The sequence below is a fragment of the Salmo salar genome, chromosome 01 (genome assembly GCF_965601325.2).
Source record: "Salmo salar chromosome 01, fSalSal1, whole genome shotgun sequence".
NCBI classification, from domain to species: domain Eukaryota; kingdom Metazoa; phylum Chordata; class Actinopteri; order Salmoniformes; family Salmonidae; genus Salmo; species Salmo salar.
In genome coordinates, this window is record NC_138291.1 from 45,037,026 (window position 1) to 45,061,585 (window position 24,560).

General features: G+C 43.3%; 2 protein-coding genes across 8 annotated transcripts in view; both read right to left on the reverse strand.

Annotated features, from left to right (window-relative positions):
• Window positions 1-9,415, reverse strand: part of LOC106603468 (SAM and SH3 domain-containing protein 1) — a 90,769-nt gene extending 81,354 nt beyond the window's left edge. For both annotated transcript variants that reach the window (XM_014197193.3, XM_082974771.1), the window contains exon 1: window positions 8,145-9,415. In XM_014197193.3, the coding sequence (XP_014052668.2) occupies window positions 8,145-8,678 (534 nt within the window). In that variant the 5' untranslated portion in view covers window positions 8,679-9,415. The remainder of the gene's footprint in view (window positions 1-8,144) is intronic.
• Window positions 9,416-11,799: 2,384 nt separating this feature from the next.
• LOC106603443 (syntaxin-binding protein 5) overlaps window positions 11,800-24,560 on the reverse strand; it is a 63,322-nt gene continuing 50,561 nt past the window's right edge. For 3 of the 6 annotated variants that reach the window (XM_082974776.1, XM_014197129.3, XM_014197159.3), the window contains exons 19-29: window positions 23,330-23,395; window positions 23,090-23,152; window positions 22,925-22,972; window positions 21,939-21,989; window positions 21,471-21,590; window positions 19,947-20,186; window positions 17,496-17,853; window positions 15,528-15,693; window positions 15,310-15,421; window positions 14,846-15,066; window positions 11,800-14,547 (exon numbers count right to left, since the gene is read on the reverse strand). In XM_082974776.1, coding sequence (XP_082830902.1) covers window positions 14,506-14,547; window positions 14,846-15,066; window positions 15,310-15,421; window positions 15,528-15,693; window positions 17,496-17,853; window positions 19,947-20,186; window positions 21,471-21,590; window positions 21,939-21,989; window positions 22,925-22,972; window positions 23,090-23,152; window positions 23,330-23,395 — 1,487 coding nt within the window. In that variant the 3' untranslated portion in view covers window positions 11,800-14,505. The remainder of the gene's footprint in view (window positions 14,548-14,845; window positions 15,067-15,309; window positions 15,422-15,527; window positions 15,694-17,495; window positions 17,854-19,946; window positions 20,187-21,470; window positions 21,591-21,938; window positions 21,990-22,924; window positions 22,973-23,089; window positions 23,153-23,329; window positions 23,396-24,560) is intronic. The other 3 variants (XM_014197150.3, XM_014197140.3, XM_014197167.3) reach the window with 3 other exon arrangements.

A 24,560-nucleotide genomic window follows, 5' to 3' on the forward strand; every position in this document is an offset into this window, starting at 1 on the left:
CCACATATTCTAAGTCAGAACTGTCCAGAGTAGTGATGCTGAACAGGCGGGCAGGTGCAGGCAGCGATCGGTTGAAGAGCATGCATTTAGTTTGACTTGTATTTAAAAGCAGTTGGAGGCCACGGAATGAGAGTTGTATGGCATTGAAGCTCGTCTGGAGGGTAGTTAATACAGTGCCCAAAGAAGGGCCAGAAGTATACAGAATGGTGTTGTCTGCGTAGAGGTGGATCAGAGAACCACCAGCAGCAAGAGCGACATCATTGATGTACACAGAGAAAAGAGTCGGCCCAAGAATTGAACCCTGTGGCACTCCCATAGAGACTACCAGAGGCCCGGACAACAGGCCCTCCGATTTGACCCACTGAACTCTATCAGAGAAGTAGTTGGTGAACCAGGTGAGGCAATCATTTGAGAAACCAATGCTGTTGAGTCTGCCCATGAGGATGTGGTGATTGACAGAGTCGAAAGCCTTGGCCAGGTCAATGAATACGGCTGCACAGTATAGTTTCTTATTGATGGCAGTTAAGATATCATTTAGGACCTTGAGCGTGGCTGAGGTACACCCATGACCAGCTCTGAAACCAGATTGCATAGCGGAGAAGATGCGGTGGGATTCGAAATGGTCGGTAATCTGTTTGTTGACTTGGCTTTCGAAGACTTTAGAGAGGCAGGGTAGGATAGATATAGGTCTGTAGCAGTTTGGGTCAAGAATGTCCCCCCCTTTGAAGAGGGGGATGATCGCAGCTGCTTTCCAATCTTTGGGAATCTCAGACGACACGAAAGAAAGGTTGAACAGGCTAGTAATAGGGGTTGCAACAATTTCGGCAGATCATTTTAGAAAGAAAGGGTCCAGATTGTCTAGCCCGGCTGATTTGTAGGGGTCCAGATTTTGCAGTTCTTTCAGAACATTAGCTGACTGGATTTGGGAGAAGGAAAAATGGGGAAGGCTTGGGCGAGTTGCTGTGGGGGGGTACAGTGCTGTTGACCGGGGTAGGGGTAGCCAGGTGGAAAGCATGGCCAGCCGTAGAAAAATGCTTATTAAAATTCTCAATTATTGTGGATTTATCGGTGGTGACAGAGTTTCCTATCCTCAGTGCAGTGGGCAGCTGGGAGGAGGTGCTCTTATTCTCCAAGGACTTTACAGTGTCCCAGAACTTTGAGTTTGTGTTTCAGGAAGCAAATTTCTGCTTGAAAAAGCTAGCCTTGGCTTTTCTAACTGCATGTGTATATTGGTTTCTAACTTCCCTGAAAAATTGCATATCCCGGGGGCTGTTCGATGCTAATGCAGAACACCACGGGATGTTTTTGTGTTGGTTAAGGGCAGTTAGCCCTTGGTTCTCTCCAGACCTATATCTGTTCCTGGTTCTAAATTTCTTGAATGGGGAATGCTTATTTAAGATGGTGAGGAAGGCATTTAAAAAAAATAACCAGGCATCCTCCACTGAAGGGATGAGGTCAATATCCTTCCAGGATACCCGGGCCAGGTCGATTAGAAAGGCCTGCTCGCTGAAGTGTTTCAGGGAGCGTTTGACAGTGATGAGTGGAGGTCATTTGACCACTGACCCATTACGGATGCAGGCAATGAGGCAGTGATTGCTGAGATCTTGGTTGAAAACAGCAGAGGTGTATTTAGAGGGCAAGTTGGTTAGGATGATATCTATGAGGGTGCCCGTGTTTATGGCTTTGGGGTGGTACCTGGTAGATTCATTGATAATTTGTGTGAGATTGAGGGCATCAAGCTTAGATTGTAGGATGGCTGGGGTGTTAAGCATGTCCCAGTTTAGGTCACCTAGCAGCATGAGCTCTGAAGATAGGGGGCAATCAGTTCACATATGGTGTCCAGAGCACAGCTGGGGGCAGAGGGTGGTCTATAGCAGGCGGCAACGGTGAGAGACTTGTTTTTAGAGAGGTGGATTTTTAAAAGAAGTTCAAATTGTTTGGGTACAGACCTGGATAGTAGGACAGAACTCTGCAGGCTCTCTCTGCAGTAGATTGCAACACCACCCCTTATCTTGTCTGAAAATGTTGTAGTTAGGGATGGAGATTTCAGAGTTTTGGGTGGTCTTCCTAAGCCAGTATTCAGACACGGCTAGGACATCCGGGTTGGCAGAGTGTGCTAAATCAGTGAATAAAACAAACTTAGGGAGGAGGCTTCTAATGTTAACATGCATGAAACCAAGGCTATTACGGTTACAAAGGTCATCAAAAGAGAGCGCCTGGGGAATAGGAGTGGAGCTAGGCACTGCAGGGCCTGGATTCACCTCTACATCCCCAGAGGAGTAGGATAAGGGTACGGCTAAAAGCTATGAGAATTGGTCGTCTAGGACATCCGGAACAGAGAGTAAAAGGAGCAGGTTTCTGGGGGGGCAATAAAATAGCTTCAAGGTATAATATACAGACAAAGGTATGGTAGGATGTGAATATAGTGGAGGTAAACCTAGGCATTGAGTGATGATGAGAGAGATATTGTCTCTAGAAACATCACTGAAAGCAGGTGATGTCATCGCATGTGTGGGTGGTGGAACTGAGAGGTTGGATAAGGTATAATGAGCAGGGCTAGAGGCTCTACAGTGAAATAAGCCAATAAACACTAACCAGAACAGCAATGGACAAGGCATATTGACATTAAGGAGAGGCATGCTTAGCCAAGTGATCAAAGGGGTCCAGTGAGTAGTGAGGTCGGTTGCGGTCACGGCGATTCAGACAGCTAGCCGGGCCATGGGTAGCAAGTTGGCAGAAGATGGTCTGTTATTAGCCACCTCGTGCGTTTCCGTCGGTAGATTAGTGGGGTTCCATGTGGTAGAGGGGACCAATCCAATTGGCAAAATAGTTATAGTGGCCCAAGAAAATTGGCCGATAGACCTATTCAGATAGCAGCCGATAAGACAGCTAACGATTAGCTGGCCGCGTTCAGGTTACGTCGCGACGGAGGGGCCAGTTGGATAATTCCCTCAGGCAGATAACGTCGGTAGTCCAGTCGTGAAGGACCGATGGACCTCCGCATCGGCAGTAAAACGGGTCCGGATAGGTGATCGTAGCCCAGGAGTGGCTGATGGAACTCTTCAGCTGGCTAGCTCCGGAATAATTGATGTTAGCTCCGTGACCGACATTTGCCAATAGTCACTCGGATAGCAGCTAGCTAGCTGCAAGAACCAGGTGTAAATGTCCAGAGCTTGCGGTAGAAATCCGGGGATATGGAGAGAAAATAGGTCCGGTATGCTCTGGTCTGAGTCGCGTTGTACAAATCTGCCGATAGCTTTTCGAGCTAAGGGATAGCTGATGACCGCCAACCGTGGTTAGCTGAATTCTAACGTTAGCTAGTGAACTGGCTAACTTCTGGCTAGCTTCTGTTGTGGATTTCAGATGAGGTAAATAATACTTTTTTATTTATTTTTTAATTGGTGAGGCGGGTTGCAGGAGAGTGTTTTGAAGTTGAGTTTTTAGAAGAAAAAAAATATAAAAAGATATGCCAAGACATACATACATACATACATGGGACACGACAAGATGAGGACAAAGGATGTCTGACTGCTATGCCATCTTGGATTGGATTGACACGTTGTGTTAGCTAATCCAAGTTTATAATTTTAAAAGGCTAAATTGATCATTAGAAAACCCTTTTGCAATTATGTTGTGTTTATGTATGGACATTTCTAAGTGACCCCAAACTTTTGAACGGTAGTGTATAGCCTGGAATGGCGCAGGAACAGTAGGAAGTTATGGAAATCTGGATACCGCCCAACTCTCACATATAGCACAGTATAGCCAAGTAGTCAATTGTTTTAAGAAACGCATGAAAGACAAACAGTCCATTTAATACTGTATTCTTTGTAACAAAGGCATTGTCTGTTTCTATAGAGCTTTGTCCATTTGAGGTCCTATTCAGCTTGGCTTTATCTTGGGCCAGACTGTCCAAAAGAGCCTGCTGGTTCTGCGAACCTCGAAGGGGAAACCAGGCCAACCCTTCCGGAGCAGGGCTTTAGAAGTTATAGAACTCATTCTAATTCTCTGGTAGTAGAACTGTTGTTAGCCATTCTGTTCTAAGAATGTCAGACTGCCAGTCCAGTGGAGCAGAGGGGTTCTGGGGTAATGTGCCCCATTGTTGTGACAGAGAGAAAGGGGAATACGTCCCACCAGACAAAACTTACCATATTAGAATGAAAGAAGGCACATTTTTCTACGTGAATTCAGAGAAATCTCATGATGTACTTTGTTGGATCCTTGTAAAACACCAGCCGAAACAAAGAATAAAATCAGTTAAAAACAGACTTAACCAACTAGGCCACATTATATAGTTCTGCTAAAACCTCAACGGTGCGAGCTACATTTCATGACTCATGAGTTCTTATTTCTCTAAATCTCGTCTTTGTCAATATAGTAAAAGAGAAATACCTACAGTAGCTAAGTATTCCAGCATAGATTAACTTCACTGTGAGAAAGTCGAGCCTGAGGCTGCAATCGTATTATATGCACATAGATTACAGCTATACTTTAAATAGCCTCTAATGCTTGTCATTTTCTATGAGACACAATGTCTATTCCAGGCCCCAGGCAGTTGTTAAGTCGTTTATGAGGGCCTAATTGTATTAATTGTTCCCCCCCCCCAGACGTGTTGGTCAAAATTTGTGCACTAGAAAAGGGAATAGGGTGCCATTTGGAACGCAGCCAGGCAGGCAAAAAACTGTAGGGCTCAGTTAGTTAGGATTGATCGTGCCGTGCAGCTATGGAACACACATTGAAACAAGGCCAAGGTTTTAGGCAATTACAGCATACAGACCCATTTTTTCAATGATCAAATTAGGACAGTGTCCAAACTAGCAGCATTTACTTTACAATGCGGTCAGATCTGCTTGTAATAAGATTCATTCTCACTGTGTAATAACAACGCTATTACCATGCATAACTATAACACTAATCGCATGTATTATTACTCTGGTAAAACAGTTCTGATTGATCCCTTTATCCCCAACACAGCCCCTTACATAGAATGATTCTAATTCTACAATTCGACTGATTCTATGGTTCCCCCTCCGGTTGTAGAAAGCATGAATCATTCTAACTGGCCTGTAGCCTATAGCTGCATCCTCCCAACTTAATGGAATTAAAACTGCTGACCTGAAAGGACTCGGTTCCAAAAAGCTTATCAACAGCCCATGGATCAAGCGCTGGTTGTGGCTGTCCTTTTCCAAATGCCAGTTTGACATCAGCAGATATATGTAAGAGCAAACAATGCCAGAGTTAACGGTTATATCAACAACGTAAATACTGTAGGTCAAAACAAACATTGTGCAGCGCACCACTGTTCAATCTTATCAATTAGGGTATCATAATCAAATTCCCACAGATGCTGTGATTATGGCAGACATGGAAAATATATTTTTGCCATAGCCTCTGGTTCCTATCATCTCTGGCTCTTCCATTTCTCCACTATTTTCCTGTTCGCTCCCTTTTAATGTATTGTTATAAAACCCTCTGCGGAAGTGATCAGGTCAGCCAATGATTAGTCTAACTAAATTGTCTGTGCTGCTTTGAAACGACTATAGGACCAAAAATAACTATATTGAACAAAAGTATAAAACGCAACATGCAACAATTTTACTGAGTTACAGTTCAGTAAATTCATTAGGCCCTAATCTATGGATTCAACATGACTGGGCAGGTGCGACGCAGACATGGGTGGACCTGGGAGGGCATAGGCCTACCCACTGGGGAGCCAGGCCCAGCCACTGGGGAGCCAGGCCCAGCCAATCAGAATGAGTTATTCCCCACAAAAGGGATGTGGAGGTCCTGATCTGGTCACACGTGGTCTGCAGTTGTGAGGCCGGTTGGACATACTGCCAAATTCTCTAAAACAACGTTCAGATGGCTTATGGTAGAGAAATTAACTTTCAATTCTCTGGCAACAGCTCAGGTGGACATTCCTGCAGTCAGCATGTCAATTGCGGTATTGTGTTGTGTGACGAAACTGCACATTTTAGAGTGGCCTTTTATTGTCCACAGCACAAAGTGCACCTGTGTAATGATCATGCCGTTTAATCCGTTTATTGATATGCCACACCTGGATGGATTATCATGGCAAAGGAGAAATTATCACAAACAGGGATGTAAACAAATTTGTGCAAAAGTTGAGAAATAAGCTTTTTGTGCGTATAGAACATTTCTGGGAGCTTTCATTTCAGCTCATGGAACCAACACTTTACATGTTGCTTTTCGATATTTTTGTTCAGTATATTTTCCGTCAGATAAACCTGAATCTGTTTGCCTGTGCTTCCATACAAAAAGGTCAGTAGTGAGTCACAAAGTGCCTCTCTGCACTTAGCAGTTCGTAGCCCCTGAATATTTCAGGAACATTATGGGCATGTAGGAGAGAATCGGAGCACAAAAGCACAACATCGTCTTAAAATGCACGCAGAGCAGCCATGAGAGCTCTGCACAGTTCTGCATGCATCGCATCTACTCATGCTATGGATAATAATCAAGTCACTTATCAGTGGCACTCTAGTTTGGAAAATACTGATGATCCAAGTCAGATTTGGAAGGAGTTTAATTTGACTTGCGTGTGGAGGAGTTATTACATGTTACATAACACAGATTGCAATGTGAAAACTCTGAGCCACAGTAAATATTTATTTTTTTAAATCAAATGTAATCTTTTCAGAGAGGAGCTAAAGACATTAAAAAGGAAACCAACACAAAGTAGCTGATGCGCTGTGTTCTCGACATTCTATAGAATGCTGCCCGAGACTGTAGTCTAAGCATGTCTTCTTAATCTGTTGTGACACAGCTCAGCTCCAATACGACTTTTTGGAGGAGAAGAGACATTTTGGACAGCCGTGCCTGGCTCACCGATCCAGGAAATCACACTCACTATTATATTTTTTTTGCAGTTTTACTTTAGTGCCTTATTGCAAACAGGATGCATGTTTTGAAATATTTTTATTCTGAACAGGCTTCCTTTTCCCTCTGTCAATTACATTATGATTGTGGAGCAACTACAATATTGATCCATCCACTGTTTTCTCCTATCACAGCCATTAAACTCAGTAACCGTTTTAAAGTCACCATTGGCCTCATGGTGAAATCCCTGAGCGGGATCCTTCCTCTCCGACAACCAAGTTAGGAAGGACTCCTGTATCTTTGTAGTGACTGGGTGTATTGATACACCATTCAAAGAGTAATTAATAACTTCACCATGCTCAAAAGGATATTCAATGTCTGCTATTTTATTTTTTTACCCATCTACCAATTGGTGCCCTTCTTTGCGAAGCATTGGAAAACCTCCCTGGTCTTTGTGGTTGTATCTGTTTGAAATTCACTGCTCGACTGAGGGACCTTACAGACAATTGTACGTGTGGGCTACAGAGAAGGTAGTCATTCATAAATCATGTTAAACACTATTATTGCACACAGCGTGAGTCCATGCTACTTATTATGTGGCTTGTTAAGCATTGTTACTCCTGAACTTATTTAGGCTTGATATAACAAAAGGGGTTGAATACTTATTGACTTAAGACATTTCAGTTTATCATTTGTAATTCATTTGTATACATTTCAAAAACAATTCCACTTCTACATTTTGGGTTATTGTGTGTAGGCCAGTGACCCCAAAAAAATCTACATGTATTCCATTTTAAATTCAGGCTGTAACAACAAAATGTGGAATAAGTCTGAAGGCATTGTATTTCTCTATGGAGGCAGACTCCTCCACAATGGAAGCCATTAGTTCTACCCACAGTAAAACACTGTTAGGTAACATTGACAGCTGCCAGAGTCTGAAGGATATGAGCTTATTACCCCAGCCATGGCAATAACGTTTTACCGTAGGACTTAAATGAAATGCACTCGGACAACGGAAGATTGCTTCAGCAGGTGTCGGGCCAGACCTATAGGACCAAAATCATTTCTGAGTAAATACATTTTCTAAATGTATGCATATTTAAGTCCTCTGACTGCCTGTCACAGACCTCAAAGAGGTCATCCTGACTGAAAGAATGAGCAGAATTGATGGTAGACAGCACCATCAAAGAAATTGGCCATACTATTCATCACAGCAAGCCCAGAGGGAAGAGTGTGTAATTGTATGTGACAGTCTCTGAACAAATCCTTATAGTAATCAACATCATGAATGACAAATAGGAGCCTACCTTATAGGTGTATGGCGGCTCATTGAGGTTGACTCCATCTTTCACAAGTTTGTCCCTGATCAAGACCTTCAGTTTGGGATTGGTCACCAGCTTTTTACAATCATCAGTTAAACTTAGATTGTGGTTTGTAGGACAAGATGATTGTTGGCGACATCTTTGGTGACCCCATTTTCCAACTTCCTCCTGATTGGATTCTGTCCATGACCTTGACCACTGGAAATCATTCTCGCAATCTGTGATGAGCGTGGTGCTGGTGCCTAACAAGGGGCTAAGGGGAGAGGGGTTCAAAGGCTCGAGGGTGAAGTAAAGACCGGGAGCCTTTTTCTTGTCCTCCTCTCTCAACTTCTTCACCGCGTTGAGTACTTTTTGTCGGTGGTGCTGCGCGTGTACCCCTATGGCGTCAAGATCGGGGTCCCCAATTTGTTTACAAACTTCTAGATCATCGTATCCATTGTCCACAAACGCCTCCAAGTATTGAGGCAGCTGAATAGTGTGTAGCCACTCGTAGACAAAGCTGGGGCCGGTGCGCATCATTTTGATATCCGATATGATAAGCAATATATGCCATGCATATGCTGTTAGAAATAGTATTATATCCAAAACGTAAACTTCAGGGGCGCGCGGTATCCTTGAGACGTTACATATGCCGCGGCAGCTATGTCATCGCCATCCGTTGTCCAACGTTCCAGGCTCATGCAAAGATGATTCCACTTATGAAAGGTCCAAGGAATCAAGGCAACTAGTGTTACAATAATGACCAAGACGTGTGCATTCACGATTCAGAATATAAACATTTTTGCCTAAATGTTTCATAAGCCTACATGTTGTGGAGGTTCCAAAAATCCAACCAAGCAGGTGCATGTGGTTACCAATCAATCCAAGCAGGCGAGAACGAGAAAGCGTGGCATGATATCCAAGCAAAACACAATAGGTTTCAAAAGACAAATAAAGGAATTGTGCAATAGGTGTAGGCCTACACAGGCTGAATTTCAGTCGGTTTCCATTCCTCAACCTTATGTTCGTTTCGTTGCAGCAGTTTCCAAAGGCAGTCGCGATATAGTTCAACTTTAGGAGGATCCGAGACCGTAACCTAAATGTGAGATAAAAAGGTTTTCATTTATCACTGCTTCTTATCAAAAGATACCAATACATTTGTTGTAGCACATGGTTCAATGCATCCTCTCTCTCCCGATTGAACTTTCTCTTCCGTCTAGTATGCTTTCGAATCCAAAGTTCCATTCAATCAAAACGTATTCGCTTTGCGCCTGCCTGTGTTGTTTTATGACCAGTGAGAATGATCTGTACTCTAGCGGCCCCTGTCCGACACACCGTAGTTGACTGATTGAAAATAAGTCAATCATAGCCTAGCAGTATTGTATGCAATTTGGGATCAGTTAGACAAAATTAAGGCAATAATTGCCGAGTGAAGTGAATCAGTAGGCTACAAATGTATATATATATATATATATATATATATATTTTAATGAGTTGTACCACGCCTGATTTATGATTCCTGTCAAGAGACGTTTTATCTTCCCTTAAAACACAGAACTTTTAATGAGCATATGGGTGCAGGCATTCGCTCCAGCCCTGCTCTGATGACACACTTGATTGAAACCATCAACTTATAATTTGTTTTGATTTACTTGACCCAACAGTTATACCCTTCATGTTATTTAACATTTGATTCCAACTTGCATAAATATTTGGCATTTATTTTCAATCAGTTAACAGCCACAAAGACAACTTGAGACAAATGGGTTCGTAGGATTTGTTTTCCAATTACACAATAATACACTACATGGCCAAAAGTGTGTGGCTCATCAAACATCTCATTCCAAAATAATGGGCATTAATATGGAGTTGATTCCCCCTTTGCTGCTATAACTACCTCTACTCTTCTAGGAAGACTCTCCACTCTATGTTGAAACTTTGCTGGGGGACTTGCTTCCATTCAGCCACAAGAGCATTAATGAGGTCGGGCAATGCTTTTGGGCGAATAGGCCTGGATTGCAGTCGGCGTTCCAAGTCCTCCCAAAGGTTTTCGATGGGGTTAAGGTCAGGGCTCTGTGCAGGCAAGTCAAGTTCTTCCACACAGATCTCAACAAACCATTTCTATATGGACCTTGCTTTGTGCACGGGGATATTGTCATGTTGAAACAGTAAAGGGCCTTCCTCAAACTGTTGCCACATAGTTGGAAGCACAGAATCGTCTAGAATGTAATTGTATACTGTAGAGTTAAGATTCCCCTTCACTGGAACTAAGGGGCCTAGCCCGAACCATGATAAACAGCCCCAGACCATTAATCCTCCTTCTCCAAACTTTACAGTTGGCACTATGCATTGGGGCAGGTAGCGTTCTCCTGGCATCTGCCAAACCCAGATTCATCCGTCGGACTGCCAGATGTTGGAAGCGTGATTCATAACTCCAGAGAAAGTGTTTCCACTGCTCCAGACTCCAATGGCGGTGAGCTTTACACCGCTCCAGCCGACACTTGGCATTGTGCATGGTGATCTTAAGCTCGTGTGCGGCTGCTTGGCCATGGAAACACATTTCATGAAGCTCTTGACGAACAGTTCTTGTGCTGATGTTTCTTCCGGAGGCAGTTTGGAACTTGGTAGTGAGTGTTGCAACCGAGGACAGATGATTTTTACGAGCTTCCGCATTCGGTGGTCCCATTCTGTGAGCTTGTGTGGTCTACCACTTTGCGTCTGAGCCGTTGTTGCTCGTAGACGTTTCCACTTCACAATAACAGTACTTACAGTTGAGCAAGGCATCTCTAGCAGTGCAGAAATTTGACAAACTGACTTGTTGGATAGGTGCCATCCTATGACGGTGCCACGTTGAAAGTCACGGAGCTCTTCAGTACGGGCCATTCTACTGCCAATGTTTGTCTATGGAGATTGCATGTCTCGGTGGCTGAAATTTGAAGGGGTGTCCACATACTTTTGGCCACGTATCTACATAGCTAGATACTTCCTATATTGTTTGTGGCAGCAGATGAATTCAGACTCAGACATCAATCCATGTGAAATTGCAGCTTTATAAAACTGTACAATAAATTGTAACTACACAGCTATTTTATCCCATACGAGTATGGCGGTTGGTTGGTTGAGAAACCTTTTGGCCTCTCCTGGTTGCAGTTTGTGTACAGTATTGTTTCAGTTGCAATAGATCTGCTAGGTAAGAATAGGGAGTATGGGGAACACAGGAAAACCAAATCATGGCTCTCATCAAATAAATATGGTTATTTCTATCTGGAATCTTTGGGACATCCCTACCCTAAACCCTACCATTTTAAAATGTTAACTTCAATAGGGTAGGGATGTCCCAAGGATCACAGATAAAGGAGCAAATAAATAGTCTTTCACACTCCAGAGGAAAAACAAACATTGATAACGAGAAACTTCATGAATTTGTGGTCAATCAAGATAGGTTGCAATAGACCGTATGGAATACATGGTTCTTTCAAGTCTGTAAACATGAAAAGTTCATGCATCCTCCTAAGTGCAAGAGAACAACAAGGACCTCAAATATGTTGTGACCTGACTGAATGGCTTCTAGTGGATTTAAATATACTGAGAACCCATCCAGAGAAATCACCCTCAGACAATCTTCCACAAACTGGATCTAGCGGATTCTGAGATGCACACATTTAATAGATCACCAGAAATGTTTATTTTCATGTTTGAATATTGGGCAATATGTACAACCATTGTTTTGGAGAAAAATGTGGCGTCTTAAAATGCACCATTCTATTCTTCTTAAATTATATTAAAAGTATTAATATGGAATATATTGAAATTAAAATAATATTTTTTCAAATATATAAATCCATTTGAACATCATTAACTGGCAATGAAAACAAATCTGAAAGTGAAGCAAGGCTGTATATTACTGGGAAATGACACAGTTAACGTTTCCATCATGTTTTGGTCCCTCAGAGAAATAAACAAGAAAAAATATAAACAAAAACAAACAAGTGGTTCAAGGTACGAAACAGTGCAAAACCACACAACAGCTCTTTACAATACATGTAGCTCAGTAGTACGAGAAATAACACATCCGGTCAAATGAAAATCTACTTTTCCTGGGTCTTCTGCACACCAGGTACATGATGTAATGTGACAAGTTACAAGGTTCGGGAGTGACAAGCGAGGAGAAGCTGTTCCACCATTTTCCAAACAGTATGGTCTATAGAGTCGTCACATCCAGACAGACTGTTGGAGTTTGGACAAACAAGACAACAGTGTATAATTAAGCAACTCTTTGGTGTCAGAAAATAAAATGGCTGCTGACCTGTCTCCACCTGTGTCCCAAATGGCACCCTTTTCCCTATGTAGTACACTACTTTTGAATAGGGTGCCATTTGGGACAGACCCCCCGAACCAACACCATCAGATGTGTCTCCAGTTGTCTTGTCGCACTACTCATTTATTTACAGCTTTTGGCTGGGGTGAAAACAATCTGTAGTCTCTTATTTGGAAAATCATTTGGGAAATCAAGAACATAAGAGAAACACATCTACCTCAACTCAAATGAGAGCATCTCCTTGCACGGGGCAAAAAAAAAACAAATCCAGCTGAAAAACACCATTAAGGAAAAAAAAAAATGTGCCCATACACATATCTGAATATATGTACGTTCACAAACACACACAGATATACACATACATAGGTAGAGGCTAGCATATACGCGTCATGATAAGCAAACACACACACACAGATATACACATACATAGGTAGAGGCTAGCATATACGCGTCATGATAAGCAAAGGCGGAAGAGAGTCGTCTAAGATAGCGGTTGATTCAGAGAATAATGACCAATGAATGTTTTACCGCACATCAAGTGGCACCTGGTCACTTCTTCTACTGACGCTACGAATACAAAAAGACAGATGGCTTATGTCTGTATCCTTGTGATGGAACAGACATGCTTTCTTTTCTAAACATTAAAAACTATTTCAAATGATAAGCCACAGAGAGTAATCCAACCTGTATACAGTACTGCAATATTACCACATTGTTTAGTATGTTGAGGAAGAGTTGTAGGCCTTTAGGTTTCCCTTAGGTACAGACTTAGGATCAGCTAGAATCCCCTCCCCTAACCATTAGTGAGGAAAATGCTAAACTGACCCAAGATCAGCATCTAGGGGCAACTTCACCCTATTCCGTTGTACATTACTCTCAACTCTAGCTCTCAGCCAATCAAGAGCCCAGAACAAAAATACAAAGCTGGCACTGACATTCTATGGCCATACCTCTATTAGTACGATAGAACTATATACCGTATCAGCTGCAAAGTGTTTTCAACATACTAATCCATCACCTTTTGGTCATATTAATGTAGACTTCATTTTGTCTAGTGGGTTCGGTAAGAGCCTGTAATATTTTCACTCAGAACACACAGCAGCTGATAACTTACTCTCCATGATAACCAGTTCAACTTTTACCTTTCAGTAAACAAACATGGGAACAGGCCCTTGACTTCCTGCTTCAAAACAAACCTGATAGGAAAACTAACCGTGATAATAACGTATAACCAGGCCAACTGTAAGTAGGAGAAAAGTTATATTGGTGGTGTGATAAGAACACATGGTAAATAAACTGGTCAATAAACTCGTGGTTAATTAAGTGCTTGGATGGACTCCTGAAAAACAAAAACGGTCTCAAATAAAGACGACAAATAAAGACTTGCATGAAAGACAACACAAATCTGTAGAAAAAAAGGAAGGACTTGAGACGAAACACAGGGGGGTGAATCAATCGCTGATTCATCCTTTCATAACCATTGCTATAGATATTGAGACTTCAAGAGCAGAAAGCTGGCTCCACTGACTGTGGTTTCCATGGAGCTTCCTCCACACACAGGAGACTCCCCTTAGAGGTGCCATTGCGATTGGTTGACACTGAAGAGCAGACATCACCTCACCTGGACACTGCACAGGTAAATCACAGGCAACCTAACGGTGCTCATTTTGAGTAGAATTGTCTTACCTCATGGACAACAAAGCAGCTGAGAACATGACTGATAAAACACAGGAGAAGCCCCCATACATTTAGTCTCCGCTCTTCTGGTGTGTTAAGGAAATAATCTCTTTCAGATGACATAGAAAGAAACATCCAGAATAAACTTTCCTCCTCTGTTCCTTCTAAGTCTGTTAGTCTACTCCTCCTCATTGGTAACCAGGTGACTGAGGTAATGCAGAGTGTTTTATTGTGCTGCTAGGAGGAAAGCATCAGTCTGTTAGATAACTCTTCCTCCTGCAGAGAGATGAAGAAGAGGAGGAGGAGCTGCATCTCCTGTAGATGAAATGGTGCGAGCAGACAACTGAGGCCCACTGTCTCCTCTCGCTGCAATCAGAGCTGATACCACTTCTTATCTTTGTACTTCAGCATCATCTGAGAGAGAAAAAGAAGGAAGAGGATGAGAGTACGAGACTCATAAAATAAAAAAGGTAAAATATATATATTGACAACACTGTCACAGAAGGCAGGCTTCTCATCAAACCTGGGTTCAGGTAGTATTCATTTTTCTTTCAAATACTTTAGCTGAGCTTCATTGTTTCTCGAAAGTGAAAACCCTGTCCATCGTGCACTCCAGGCAGAATCAATCAAGCGCTCAAAGTATTTGAAAGAGAACAAATACTAGTTGACACCAGGTTTGCAGCTCACAGATGACCAGGTGGATATTCCCTACATCATGAGCGTGTTTAGAGAAGGAGTCAGCGCTGGCCATCATGGCTGCGGTTCTGTCCTCCAGCTCGCCCAGTTTCTGTCCCCTCTCATCCAGGGCTATCCGGGCACGGGCCAGGTCCCCCACCACTCCCGAGGCTGCCCCCTTCATGCCCTCCATGCCCTGGGGCCCAGGAATGTGCTGCGCCAGGCTACGAGACGCCTTACCAGCCGCCGTCTCACCAACTGTCGAGGAGAAAAGGAGAGAAAACAGTGTGCCAACAAAACAGGCTTCATCATTGCAATGCCATTAGCTCTATGTCCAATAAGAATCTGCCATTAATAAACACATGCCAAACATATTGTATGGGATAATCTATGTCCAAATCAATCCGATGTGCCCTCAAAATGCTCTAGAATGTCAGTCACAGTTAAATGAGAAGCCAGTTTTATATTGACGGTGAGGTGTACTGTGGGGATGATACTCACACAGGTCTTCTCTATCCAGGGACTGAGCTCCTCCCCCAAACAGGCCCTTGAAGAAACCTCTGTTAGGAGCCTCAGGTGTCTCTATCGGTGTAAACAACTCTCCCAACATTTCCTAGAGAAGATGCCGATGTAACAGTACGTGTCAAAGAGAACAGCAGTATTTAATCATACCCACAGACACAAAACGTGATAGCTCTCCGTCAATCACACACACGTACCTGTAGATTGTCGCAGGTCTCCTGGCTGTATGTGATTCTCTGTATCTCGGTGGGGGAGGTGAGGTACATGGCCTGGCCCAGGTTGGAGAAGCAGAAGGTCCGGGCTATCCTCATGTCTGTCAGGGGAAGGTAGTTCACATCCAGGAGTGGTCTGAGACTGGGTAGACTGGAAGGGAGAGAAGGAGCGAGAAAGACAGGGAGAGAGGCAAAGATTGAGCAAGAGACACAAACAGTATGAATGCACTGAAGTAGGCATTGTAGTATACAACATCTGCCACAATCAGCCATAGACAGCAGAGGTCTGTGTTACAGTAAGAGTACCTCAGAGTACATACAGTGGGGGGAAAAAGTATTTGATCCCCTGCTGATTTTGTACGTTTGCCCACTTACAAAGAAATTATCAGTCTATAATTTTAATAGTAGGTTTATTTCAACAGCGAGAGACAGAATAACAAAAAAATCCAGAAAAACGCATGTCAAAAATGTTATAAAATGATTTGCATTTTAATGAGGGAAATAAGTATTTGACCCCTCTGCAAAACATGACTTAGTACTTGGTGGCAAAACCCTTGTTAGCAATCACAGAGGTCAGACATTTCTTGTAGTTGGCCACCAGGTTTGCACACATCTCAGGAGGGATTTTGTCCCACTCCTCTTTGCAGATCTTCTCCAAGTCATTAAGGTTTCGAGGCTGACGTTTGGCAACTTGAACCTTCAGCTCCCTCCACAGATTTTCTATGGGATTAAGGTCTGGAGACTGGCTAGGCCACTCCAGGACCTTAATGTGCTTCTTCTTGAGCCACTCCTTTGTTGCCTTGGCCGTGTGTTTTGGGTCATTGTCATGCTGGAATACCCATCCACGACCCATTTTCAATGCCCTGACTGAGGGAAGGAGGTTCTCACCCAAGATTTGACGGTACATGGCCCCATCCATCGTCCCTTTGATGCGGTGAAGTTGTCCTGTCCCCTTAGCAGAAAAACACCCCCAAAGCATAATGTTTCCACCTCCATGTTTGACGGTGGAGATAGTGTTCTTGGGGTCATAGGCAGCATTCCTCCTCCTCTAAACACGGCGAGTTGAGTTGATGTCAAAGAGCTCCATTTTGGTCTCATCTGACCACAACACTTTCCCCCAATTGTCCTCTGAATAATTCAGATGTTCATTGGCAAACTTCAGACGGGCATGTATATGTATTCTTGAGCAGGGGGGACCTTGCGGGCGCTGCAGGATTTCAGTCCTTTACGGCGTAGTGTGTTACCAATTGTTTTCTTGGTGACTATGGTCCCAGCTGCCTTGAGATCATTGACAAGATCCTCCCGTGTAGTTCTGGGCTGATTCCTCACCGTTCTCATGATCATTGCAACTCCACGAGGTGAGATCTTGCATGGAGCCCCAGGCCGAGGGAGATTGACAGTTCTTTTGTGTTTCTTCCATTTGCGAATAATCGCACCAAATGTTGTCACCTTCTCACCAAGCTGCTTGGCGATGGTCTGCTAGCCCATTTCAGCCTTGTGTAGGTCTACAATCTTGTCCCTGACATCCTTGGAGAGCCCTTTGGTCTTGGCCATGGTGGAGAGTTTGGAATCTGATCGATTGATTGCTTCTGTGGACAGGTGTCTTTTTTACAGGTAACAAGCTGCGGTTAGGAGCACTCCCTTTAAGAGTGTGCTCCTAATCTCAGCTCGTTACCTGTATAAAAGACACCTGGGATCCAGAAATCTTTCTGATTGAGAGGGGGTCAGATACTTATTTCCCTCATTAGAATGCAAATGAATTTATAACATTTCTGACATGCGTTTTTCTGGATATTTTTGTTGTTATTCTGTCTCTCACTGTTGAAATAAACCTACCATTAAAATTATAGACTGATCCTTTCTTTGTCAGTGGGCAAACGTACAAAATCAGCAGGGGATCAAATACTTTTTTCCCCCACTGTACAGTACTACAGACTGGGCCTTTAAGAGTACCTCAAAGCCATGATGTGTCCATTAGCACAGAAGCAGGCGAGGCAGAGTCCAGCAGTCATCTGCACCACGTTAGCTCTCAGCACAAAGGAGCCCTCTGTGATGTTGTGTTTGAAGAAGCAGGACTGGGAGGGTAGGCCCACCACCTTGGCCTGTTTCTCTGAACACACCACAGCATACTGGCTGTCCTGACCCTCCTGGGTGGGGGGTGGAGAGGCCGGCCTGCGCCTCCTCGCCTTCTCCTTCTCCTCGTCCGGAGGGTTGGGCTCCGACCACGGCTCGTAGGAAGGGGGGAGGACCGCCCCGAGGAAGTCAAGGAAAGCCATGGTCAGGATACCTCCTTTAAGTCTGACCAGAGTACCTGGGATACAGAGACAAGTCATGTATTTCCATTCATGATGCATTACAAGCACATTTATAATGCTTTATGAGCTATGCTGCACCATAGTCTGATCAGAGTACCTGGAAAATAGAGACAGGTTAGACCTCTGAGGAAGTTTCTCACTCCCTCCTTCTCTAATGCAAACAAACAAATGCAAAAAAATAACATGAGTATATTACAGTGCATTCGGAAAGTACGGTATTCAGATCCCTTGACTTATTACACATTGTTACGTTACAGCCTTATTCTAAAATGTATTACATTTTTCTCCGCTCAATCTACACACAATACCCCATAATGACAAAGCAAAAACAGGTTTTTATAAATTCATAAAATAAAAAAAAACGTAAAAATACATTAAAATAAGTATTCAGACCCTTTACTCAGTACTTTGTTGAAGCACCTTTGGGAGCGATTACAGCCTCGAGTCTTCTTGGGTGTGACGCTACAAGCTTGGCACATCTGTATTTGGGGAGTTTCTCCCATTCTTCCCTGCAGATCCTCTCAAGCTCTGTCAGGTTGGATGGGGAGCGTCGCTGCACAGCTATTTTCAGGTCTCTCCAGAGATGTTCGATTGGGTTCAAGTCCGGGCTCTGGCTGGGCCGCTCAAGGACATTCAGAGACTTGTCCTGAAGCCACTCCTGCGTTGTCTTGGCTGTGTGCTTAAGGGTCGTTGTCCTGTTGGAAGGTGAACCAGTCTGAGATCCTGAACGCTCTGGAGCAGGTTTTTATCAAGGATCTCTCTGCACTTTGCGCCGTTCATCTTTCCCTCGATCCTGACTAGTCTCCCAGTCCCTGCCACTGAAAAACATCCCCACAGCATGATGCTGCCACCAACATTCTTCACCATAGGGATGGTGCCATGTTTCCTCCAGACATGATGCTTGGCATTCAGGCCAAAGACTTCATTCTTGTTTCTCATGGTCAGAGTCCTTTAGGTGCCTTTTGTGAAACTCCAAGTGGGCTGTCATGTGTTTTTTACTGAGGAGTGGCTTCCGCCTGGCCACTCTACCATAAAGGCCTGATTGGTGGGGTGCTGCATCTCCACAGAGGAACTCTGGAGCTCTGTCAGAGTGACCATTGGGTTCTTGGTCACCTTCCTGACCAAAGCCCTTCTCCCTCGATTGCTCAGTTTGGCCTGGCGGCCAGCTCTAGGAAGAGTCTTGGTGATTCCAAACTTCTTCCATTTAAGAATGACGGTGGCCACTGTGTTCTTGGGGACCTTCAATGCTGCAGACATTTTTTGGTACCCTTCCCCAGATCTGTAACTCGACACTATCCTGTCTCGGAGCTCTACAAACAATTCCTTCGTCTTCATGGCTTGGGTTTTGCTCTGACATGCACTGTCAACTGTGGGATCTTATATAGACAGGTGTGTGCCCTTCCAAATCATGTCCAATCAATTGAATTTACCACAGGTGGAATCCAATCAAAGTTGTAGAAACATCTCAAGGATGATCAATGGAAACAGGATGCACATGAGCTCAGTTTCTAGTCTCATAGCAAGGAGTATGAATATTTATGTAAATAAGGTATGTTTTTATTTTTAATACATTTGCAAACATTTCTAAAAACCTTTTTTCACTTTGTCATTATGGGTATTGTGTGTAGACTGATGAGGAAAATGTTTTATTTAATCCATTTTAGAATAAGGCCGTAATGTAACAAAATGTGGAAGAAGGGGTCTGAATACTTTCCGAATGCACTGTATATATTTGTGCTAATATATAGTTTGGTGACAATCTGCAGTAACCTTATGCACCACTAGTTGTCCCCAAACCACAGTATGGGAACCACTGCTTTAATGCAAAGAAAGATTTGTGGCCGCAAGCTATTCCTTCCGGTTACATCCAGATTCCGCCACCACAATGAGGGTGGTGGTAATGCTTCTGCCACAGACATGGTTCAGTGAACCGGCTCGTGTGACTAATTAAACTTCTCTGAGACCTAAAAAGTTGGACTGGCTCCCTGAGTAGCACTCATTGTCTTGTCATTAAAACTTAACAATGCTTGCCCTATGGGCCACGGTCAAAAGTAGTGCACTACATGGAATAGAGTGCAAACACACTGACCACAAGATGATACTCTGACAGGTTGCTGAAGCCTCAGGTCCCCTGTGGGTGGCAGGCTTAGGGCCAGGACCAGAACAGTGCCCTGGGTAGTGCCCACCCACAGGCTGGGACTGCCACCGCTGTCGGTCTTCCTGGGGAAACTCTCACTGAAGTGGAAGGAGGAGATGGCCTCGCGGGACTCCCGCTCTATACTGGTCACACTGGAGCTCCTCGAGCGGCTGAACAAACTGTCCTTGGCATCTGGATGGTGGCCCACAGAGGACAAATAGAGAGAGGGGACGTGAGGGATAATATGAAAGTGGTTACTTTGATTTAGTAGGAATAGGAAAAGGAAACTAGGAGTGGTTATTAACCCAGGGACACAGAGGTACATCCAAGCTAGAGAGAATGAGAAAAAAACATCACATTTCTTCACAATGCACATGAAACACACACCCAACTAGAGTAGCAGAAAATAAAGGCAATTCCAGAGAAACCACATGGCCTTTCATCATTGAGAGATTACTGGAGATTTTGTTAATTGTGTTTTCCAAAACGACAAATATGTTAAAAACATTGACAAATAAGTTCAGTGCCTAATTCACCTACAGTAACACACTGGCAATTTGCCCAAAGAAAGTCTATTCTCAATGTGAAACGTCCCAAAAAAACCTACCTTATGCAGTACCACACTTGAGGAGACAAGAGGGGGGATTACTTTACTACAATATGAGTGGCAGTTTGAATAGCATGGGAAAAACATAGATGACTCATCTTTGTGTCTGTAGCATGATGGTGCCTGTGAGAGCAGGGGCAGCCCCATTGAGGCCATCTCCATTTTGAAGTAGTCCATTTTCTTCTACTACTTCTAGGAGTTGGTAAACAAACTGGCTGTCTGGCTGAAAGGTTGCATATTGTGCCACCTGGAGTGTGTTGTTTAAAACAGATATGAAGCCAAGGTTTGGTGATTTACTGCCACGTGCTGGTTATAGAATGTTTGCTCACGAGTATAACGGCTCATCCCTTCTGGTGACCTGGATGGAATTATGTGATTCTTCCTTAACCCATAGGAAGTCTCACCTAGTTGACTGCTTCAAAATGGTGAAAGCCCTCAATGGCAATGTCCATGCAAAAACAGGTTATTTCCAAGTCGTGATCACTATCCATCTCTGTGTCAAACACATTGCTGCATTCAACAAATGTGTTTCAGAGAAGTAAACAAGAAAAGAAGGATTTTCAACACAATGCGGATAGTAACTGAAGAACGTCCTCAAAAACAAAACAAGGGAATCAACAAGTCAGTCAGTGAGAGAGTTAGTGTTAAAGTTCAAAGTTCAGAACCAGCTAACAGTAGGCCTTAGCAGAAGTGGTGGGGGTTAGTACCAGTACCAGTTATCCCACTGCAGCCCAAGTCAATGGCACCCTATTCCCTATACAGTGCACTAAGTTTGACCTGAGCCCTATGTGGGCCCTGGTCAAAAGTAGTGCACTATATAGGGAATAGGGTGCCATTTCAGACACAGACCACATGCCTGGTCCACTCACTGAGGTAAGGGACTGAGAGAGTCCTTTGTTGGGAGAGAGACTTCCTGGGATCCTTGCCCTCCTTCACACAACAAAAGCGCTTCTTATACGGGAGAGAGCGCTGGCGTCGCACCCTCTTCTCTGCTCACAGAGAGGACGAGGGCAAACAGAGAGTACGTGTCTCAGTTTACCAGATTAAAAGATAACAGCATTTGAATTTTGCACATTAGTGTCTTTCTTACAGGTTAGGCTAAGCTTAGCCGGTTGGAACCAGCCTGATCGTGCGATAGCTGCGTTTACCATTACAACAGAATAGTGTGCTATCAGGCTGGTTCCACCAGGCTAGGGCTACACTCTCACAAAACAACATTTATGAACATTGAAAATGTAAGGAACGTTTGGGGTACTTAAGAAGTGGGAATGGAACAGCACCTGAAAAGTAGAAGGACTACTAGGGAATGTAAACAACACAAAGTTATAAGGGCTTACCCAGGTCTGTCTTTTGCTCTGTAGGCGAGCAAATTTTCCTTGACATCTTGGCTGCAAGAAAAAAAAAAAGTATAAATAAAATAAAACATACCCTCTTTACAAATGAATAAAACATTTTGAACTGGCCATATAAAATTACGCTTGTTTTGATCACTCTCAGCAAATTTGTCATCCGTCATTCATTGGCAAAAAGCATGAGAGGAGAATGTAGAATTAGCATTGATCCTCGGAGGCAGCTGGTTATTTAGTGCATCATGCCGAACAGCCAGGCTACGAGGAGAAGTACCCTCTCTCACACAGTCAATGCCAGCCTAGCATTATTACACACACACAGCCTGTAACGTCAAAAAAAGCAAGAGGTACACAAGAAAAAGAGATGGAATTCTGGTTATTGTTACAATGGAAGACTGGAAAGGAGAGAGAGGAAAAATCATTCAAGGGAATAATCAAGTACCAAGGTTCTGTAATATAAATATTTATATATTTTTGTCAAACCAAAACTTCCATTATTCTATTGATGAACATTCCCAATACCTCAAATTAGTTTGAAATTGGTAAAAGATTAATAGTCAGAATTACTATACGTTTAAACGCTTTTAGATTTGAGTGATTTTGTAAAACGTTTTTGTGATCTTTAGTTCACATTATATTCTCTTTAGAGAGAACATGTGCTACAATGATTTCACTCTGGTGCAAAAAGCATAGTAAATTTCATCTGAGAGAGAAATGTGGAGGCCCGTCTATCTGTCATGTATTTGACAAAGTGCAGCGGATCACTTCGATAGACCATCAGCCACCTTGTGATTGACAACAACAACCCACAGATTGAGTGCATGTATCTTCTCCATCATCATCATCATCAGCATCATTAGCATCATCATCAGCATCATTAGCACGTTGGATTAAGGCACAGCCTTGGTTAGAAGCCCAGTGAAGTCGGTAAGAGAGAAAGCAGTAGAGTTTATAACACAGGGATCATACACTACCAAAGTCATTGGCAACCGTCTTGGAAAACCGCCTGCTTTTGGACTTCACTGCAAATGTGTTTTAAAAAGACAAAGGCAAATGTAAAATTGCATTGCCGATGGCCAGAACATATGGGAAGAATGAAGCTGAGTAGATGTTGTTGATTCATCAATGTAATACAGTACCCTTCTGTATGAACCTTTGCTGTTTTTGTTCATCGTCTGAATTGGTGGGTGACGTAGAGCCTACTGTATACGGCAACAACAACACTTCAGTGGACATCAACCCTTTTAACACTCCTTTACTGAGTCGATACCCAAAAGCAGCTCGTAAATAGATATATCAAACATGTGTAATTTGTACTTCTTCAAGAAAAAAGGTAGATTGCGTTTTGTATTATACAGTAATGGAGAATGACATTTTACCTGACGTTGGGGATTTGTTGCTTTTCTCTTCTAAAGCGTTGTTTCCATTGTTGTTATCACTGAGAGCTGTGGAGAACAGACATGTCTTAGACCAACAGAGCTGTGGAGAACAGACATGTCTTAGACCAACAGAGCTGTGGAGAACAGACATGTCTTAGACCAACAGAGCTGTGGAGAACTGACATGTCTTAGACCAACAGAGCTGTGGAGAACAGACATGTCTTAGACCAACAGAGCTGTGGAGAACAGACATGTCTTAGACCAACAGAGCTGTGGAGAACATACATGTCTTAGACCAACGTGTTGTTATCACTGAGCTGTGGAGAACAGACATGTCTTAGACCAACAGAGCTGTGGAGAACAGACATGTCTTAGACCAACGTGTTCTCTACATTGAAGACTGCTGCTGACCATCAACTAGCTTCAAAGTGAGCTTAAAATGTTCATAGTTTGGAAAAATCTGAAGCAAGTAACTATGGTATGAGCTAGAGGTCGACCGATTAACCGGAATGGCCGATTGATTAGGGCCGATTTCACGTTTTTATAACAATCGGTAATCAGCATTTTTGGACACCGATTTGCCGATTAAAAAAATAAATAAAAATGTACACCTTTATTTAACTAGGCAAGTCAGAGTAAGAACACATTCTTATGTTCAATGACGGCCTAGGGACGGGGGTTAACTGCCTTGTTCAGGGGCAAAACAACAGATTTTTACATTGTCACCTCGGGGATTCGTTTTTGCAACCTTCCGGTTACTAGTCCAACGCTCTAACCACCTGCCTTACATTGCACTCCACGAAGAGCCTGCATGGCAGGCTGACTACCTGTTCCGCGAGGGCAGCAAGAAGCCAAGGTAAGTTGCTAGCTAGCATTAAACTTATCTTATAAAAAAAAAAAAAAATCAATCTTAACCTGTTGGGGGTAGGGGGCAGTATTTGCACGGCCAGATAAAAAAACGTACCCGTTATTACTACTGCCCAGAAACTAGAATATGCATATAATTATTGGCTTTGGATGGAAAACACCCTAAAGTTTCTAAAACTGTTTGAATGGTGTCTGTGAGTATAACAGAACTCATATGGCAGGCAAAAACCTGAGAAAATTCCTTACAGGAAGTGACCTGTCTGACAAGTTCTTGTTCTTCTTGGCTCTGTTTATTGAAAACTGAGGATCTTTGCTGTAACGTGACACTTCCTACGGCTCCCATAGGCTCTCAGAAGGCGGGAAA